Source organism: Natrix helvetica (assembly GCF_964273705.1).
Source record: "Natrix helvetica genome assembly, chromosome: Z".
Taxonomy (NCBI): Eukaryota; Metazoa; Chordata; class Lepidosauria; order Squamata; family Natricidae; genus Natrix; species Natrix helvetica.
Window position 1 is genome coordinate 142,718,222 of NC_138554.1, and position 6,000 is coordinate 142,724,221.

At 56.0% G+C, this 6,000-nt stretch overlaps 1 protein-coding gene across 1 annotated transcript in view; it reads right to left on the bottom strand.

Moving 5' to 3' along the window:
- LOC309381872 (nitric oxide synthase 3-like) overlaps positions 1-2,848 on the bottom strand; it is a gene marked incomplete at its 5' end in the record, with an annotated part of 34,988 nt that extends 32,140 nt beyond the window's left edge. Inside the window, 3 exon segments of the mRNA XM_081933171.1 lie at positions 505-650; positions 766-868; positions 2,739-2,848. Of these exon segments, the coding sequence (XP_081789297.1) occupies positions 505-650; positions 766-868; positions 2,739-2,848 (359 nt within the window).
- Positions 2,849-6,000: the final 3,152 nt, after the last annotated feature.

Sequence of the window (6,000 nt, forward strand, 5' to 3'; positions counted from 1 at the left end):
GCTTGGTTCACAGGAATTGGGGAAGGGGGCTTGTCTGACAGACGGGACCCTAATGGGGAATAGCGGGAGGCTCTGTTTTTGCAAACTTTTTCCCTTGCTTCCTTCTGGGTGCCCGCTTGGCACCCCGAAAGCCTGGTGGGTCAGGGCGGGCTGCAGAGATCCTGGCACCCCCTGAGAAAGTGGGGTGCCAGGACCTAGGCTGGTGGGCATGGAAAGAGGACGGGGTACCCCCTGGGAAAGTGGGGTGCCAGGGTCCGGACTGCCAGCCTGCATGGAGAGAGAATGAGGTGCCCTTTGGGAAAATGGGCTGCCCGGATCCAGGCTGCCACCCAGCAGGGAGGGCACCATAGCTCCAAGAGCAGAGACGCCCCATTGGCACCGGCCTTCCCTCCTGCGCCCCCTCCCCTATTTCTGTGGGCGAAGCCGCAGCCTGGGAGGTGAGGATGGTGGAGGGCTGTGGGCAAAGGCGAGGGGTGCCCGTTTTCGGGGCTGCCCAGGACTTACCGCTTCATGGAGCTGTAGTAGAGAGTGATGAAATCCCGGGCCATGGGCAGCAGCTCTTCCTCCGAGCGGGCACCGTCTGGCCCGGACAGCATCTGTTTTGGGAGCATGGCAGAGCCCAGGCAGCGTCTGGCACTGCATGGCACCTCCTGGAGGGGGCAAAGGAGGAATCTCCGTGGCGGGCAAGAGGGCAGGGGAGAAAGCCTCCCCCGTTTCCCCCTCCACACTGCCAATGTCTCTCCCCACCCTCGCGGGCGCCCTCACCTGCTTGGCTTGGGCGCTGAGCGTGTCGTACAGAATTGTGCCCGTCTGCCAGTTCTTGATCCGGGCATAGCGGGGAGGGTCAGCGGGGCGCTCAGCTGGCAAACTGTAGGCGGGGGGGGGGAGGAGAGAGAGGGAGGGGAGGGAGGTACAGAGAGATTCCCCTCCAAATGAGAGGGAGAAAGATGCCCCCGGGCAGAATAATGGACGGTGCCCTGCCCATGCCATCTAAATGACAGGCATCAGGGCATGTTGCTAGGCTGGGATGAGGTGATAGGGGGTCCCCCAAAGGGGCATTTGGGCAAAGGAGACCCCAAGGAACCCCATGCTGGCTCTCAATCTGCCCACCATCCCAATGGATGGAGGTGCCAGCAGGAAACGTCCGTACCGTCTCCAAGGCTGGCATCAGGGTATGGTGCCAGGATGGGTGGAGGAGGTGGAGCCCCCCCCCAAAAGGTGCATTTGGACAACTGAGACCCCCACGGAGACCCCAGCTGGCTGCCACTCTGCCAAGCCCCTCTGGCAGCTCAGTGGATGGGGCATTGAGCAGTGCCCAGTTCATGCCATTTTGAAGACTGGCATCATGCCAGGCTGGGATGAGGTGAGGGAGTGGGCTGGAGACTCATCCTGCCCGGCCCCCTGGCATCCCAATGGACGGAGGTGCCAGCTGTGTCCTGCCTATGCCAAGGCTGGCATCGGGGCATGGGGCCAGGCTGGGACAAGGCGAGGGAGGGGGCTTAAGTTTCAGCAGTCCCCCCAAAGACGCCCTGGGCACAGAGACCCCTACTCAAGGAGACCACCAATAGGGGGGCATTTGCTCTTCCCAAGGGGGGCTTCGGGCATCTCCCATGGATGGTCAGTCTCTCCGGTTGTCTGAAGTGTGTCCCCCCCCCCATGGTAACTTTGAATGGTCACTAAAGGAACAGGTGTTCTAGGATTCCGCAAGGGTCTTCTGCTGGAGCAGGGGGCTGGACTGGATGACCTCCAAGGTCCCTTCCAAAGGGAGGGGGTCTTCATCCTGGATTTCAAAGTGAGGAAGGGGCTGCCACTCTGACAGGTGGGTGGGCCTGAGGGCCGAGGAGCAGGGGTCCTCCCTGCCCTGACCCCACCCTGTTCGGAGGGGGGAGAACGTGGGCCCTTCCCCACCGCAGCTGGCACTCCTGGGCAACCCCTTCCCCCTTTCAGCCCCCTCCCCACAATATGCTTGCCAGGAAGTCTTCTCTAGGATCAGCACCAGAGGAAACAGGGTCCGCAGGGGGGGGGGGGTGGCAGGAGGAGGAAGACGAAGCGTCCGGAGATCGAGACCCCCTTGAAGGGGAATTGTGGGGGGGAAGCGGAGGTGGGGGGCCCACCCGTGCCTGGGCTGTCCACTGCACCTTCTAAGTATGTGGGGTGAGGTAAGGAGAGGGTGGGGCATTCCCAAGCACCTCTGAGCCCTGCTGGGGTTCAACCGTGGCTGATTTTAGCCTTTTAGGGGCTCTCAAGCCCCCTTTGAGCTCCCCCCCCCCGCGGGGAGGATTTCAAGCCCCCTGCCCTTCCTGTGGGTTGAAAAACCCCTTTTGCCTCATGGGTTTCAATCCCTCTCTCCTCCCCAGTGTCAGGGTTCAAGCCCCTTCTCTGTCTCCCCCTGGGTTTAAACCCCCCCCTTCATTGAAAGCCCCCTCCCCTCGTTGGTTTGAAGCCCCCTCTTCCCTTTGCCCATAGATTTAACGCCCGCTCTCGCCCTCTCTGGGATCACAGCTCCTTCTGCCCCTTGTGGGTTGAAAGCCCAATCTGCCCCCCACCCACCCAAAGTAACTCCACGGGTGGGCTTTTCTGCAACCCTGCCCCCTCCCCAAACGAAGACCCCCTGCAGAAGTGGGACGGGTGGGGTGGGGTGGGGAGGAATGTCCCTCCATCCAGTAAAGCTCAAAGCCTCTTCAGAGGTCCCGATTCTGGGAAAAGCCCACCGCCCCCTCTTCACCCCCCCCCCTGACCTGCTCTTGCCGCCGGGGTCGCTCTCCTCCGAGGTGGAAGGCCGGTGTCGGGAGCAGAGGGTGCGCCCGCGGGTGCCGGGCTGCGCGGGACCCCCGGGCCAATTCCCCATGGCTCCGCTCGCTCCGACTCTCCCGCGAATGGCAGGAAATCCTGCGCTTTTCCTACGGCCGGGAAAGGCGGGTGGGGAGGGGGCCCGGAGGAGGAGGAGGAGGAAGAGGAGGAGAAGGAGGGTCCGATCCTGCCCGACAACCAGAGGGTCCGGAAACCCTCCGGGCATCTAGATGGGCCCCTGCCTTCCCCCCCTTTTCTTGTGCTGAGCGTCCACAGAAGGGGGGGAGAAGGGGGCCCCACGGGGGCAGGAGGAGGGTCTGATCCTGTTCACTGCTGAATGATATCACATGAGGGAGGGGGAAGCAGCAGGGTCTCTACTGCTTCCCCCTCCCTCACCGGTACCGAGTGTCCCCAGAAGTTGGGTGGGGATGGGGGTGGGTCAGAGTGGCTGCCCCCTAACGCAAGAGTGGCTTAGGGTTGCCGTTTTGGTGTGCCACCATGGGGGTGGGGGAATTACACTCCATAGGGGCAGGAGTGGGAATGGGGGGTCTTTGGCCTGCCCTCAAACTTGCCCCCCACCCATCCCCATCTGTCCCGAACAAGGCTGGGCTTATTTTGGGAGGGTCCTGTGTTCTCCCCCCAACTGAGAGACACATTGATGCAGGGGGTGGGTTAGATGACCTCCGAGATCCCTTCCAACTCTGTGACTCTATGATTCTGTAAGGGTCTTCTGTTTGGGCAGGGGGTTGGACTAGATGACCTCCTGGGCTCCTTCCACCTGTGCCTTTCTATGATTCTGTCCGGTGAACCACACTGTGTGTTCGTTTGTGTCGTTGCGGTTTTGTGGCAAAGGAAGACGAAAGAAGCCGTTGCCATTTGAGCTGGGAAAGATGCAGCCTGTTCCCCTCCCCCCCCCCAGCACCCCAATTCTTGGAGGGGGGGAATCCAGCCGTGGGAGACCCCTCACCCATCTCCCCACGGAGGACCCTCCCCAGATCCTCAACCTGGCCACGGGGCCTGCCCAACACAACCAGGGGAGCCGTGTCGTTGCTCCAGGGTGTCGGAGACGGGAAGCCGCACCTCGCATTTCCTTCCTCCGTCTTGGCTGCGTCCTGGCTGGGCCACGTGTGCAGCTCCACAACCACAAGGCCTTACACACCCACCTAAAGAGACGCCCAGAGAGCTTTCCTTTGAATTTGGATCGCGTCACCACGGGCTGGTTGCGACCGTCATAAGTCTGAAAAATGGACTTCAGACACAAGGGTCTCCTGCTTCAGCAGGGGGTCAGCCTAGAAGACCTCCAAGTTCCCTTCAAACTGTAATTCTGTAAAGGTCTCCTGCTTGAGCAGGGGGTCAGCCTAGATGACCTCAGAGATCCCTTCGAATTCTGTGATTCTGTAAAGTTCTCCTGCTTGAGCAGGGGGTCAGCCTAGATGACCTCTGGTGTGCCTTCAAACTCCGTGACTCTGCTAGGGTCTGAAATCCCGGCCTGCTCACCCCCTGTGAATCCCATCCCATCATATCCTAAGAAGCTCTCCCACTCTCCATCCGTCTGCGTGGGTCATGGGACGGGAAGCCAGCCAGCCCATTCGTCACCTCGGGGCAGGGGGGGGTCGTTAGGGGAGGAATGCCCCCCCCAAGTGATTCACCTTCCCTGTCCCTCCCCATCCCCGAATTGCCGGACCCCGGTGGTGTCCTTGAAGGAGAAGCAGGTGGGACCCTCCCTTCTTTTCCGGAAGGCCACCGTGGGTCTCTCCTTCCCCAGGAACTGACCAACAGGAAGGGCGTTTCTCGCATTCACCACTTGCCACTAATACACATACGCACACACACACACACAAAACTTGGAGTGACAATTGTTGAGGGCTTCCCCACAAATGGGAGGCGACCCATAACTATGAAAGAGTGCATGGGATTTGGGATGGGGGGGGGTGTCCTTCGCTGGGAAGCATGAGCTGCGTTGCTCAGAGGATGCCTGGGGGTGGACTAGAAGACCTTGAGGTTTCCCGGAGGGGCCTCAGAAACGGTCGCTATCGTGGGAGTCCTCAACTTACGACCCTAAACTTCCAAGCGGGGGCATCCTTAAGTGGATCTCTCCCTAGTTTTACACCCATCCTTGCCCCAGTTGTTAAGCGAATCGGCAGCATTGGGAAGGCTGCCGCACCGTCTTTAAGCGAATAGAGCTTCCCCCATCCCCGTTGGACGTCGCTCGTGGGGAAGGTTGGTGAAGGGGATTGGGGGACTCTCTCTCTCTCTCTCTCTCTCTCTCTCTCTCACACACACACACACACACACACACACACACACACACATACACAGGGGGCAAAAACCGTCGTATATGCGGGTGAATAAGGGTGAAAGAGGGTCGTAGGTCAGTTTTGAAGGGCCCTTTTCACTTGGAAACATCACTAAATGAACTGTTGGAAGTGGAAGAATAGTAATTGTTCATAATATTTGAAGTCTGGGTTGTTATAATCTTATTTTTTCCTATTTTTTCCTATTTGTTTTGCAATCTCGAAGCCACCCCGAGGCACATTGTAAGGGTGGCACAAAACCTATAAAATAAAATAAAAATAAAAAATATTTAACATGAGATGAGATGATACAATATAATATCATAATGTAATAGGATAGAATAGAATAGAATAGGAATAGAATATTGTAGTATAGTGTAATGTAATGTAATAATATAATCTGAAATAATATAATATAATATAATATAATATAATATAATATAATATAATATAATATAATATAATATAATATAATATAATATAATCTGAAATAATATAATATAATATAATATAATATAATATAATCTGAAATTAATATAATATAATAATATAATATAATATAATATAATATAATATAATATAATATAATATAATATAATATTATAATATAATATAATATACAATACAATACAATACAATAGTAGAGTTGGAAGGGACCTTGGAGGTCTTCTAGTCCAACCCCCTGCCTAGGCAGGAAACCCTATACCGTTTCAGACAAATGGCTATCCAACATCTTCTTAAAGACTTCCAGTGTTGGGGCATTCACAACTTCTGGAGGCAAGATATTCCACTGATTCATTGTTCTGACTGTCAGGAAATTTCTCCTCAGTTCTAAGTGGCTTCTCTCCTTGATTAGTTTCCACCCATTGCTTCTTGTTCTACCCTCAGGTGCCTTGGAGAATAGTTTGACTCCCTC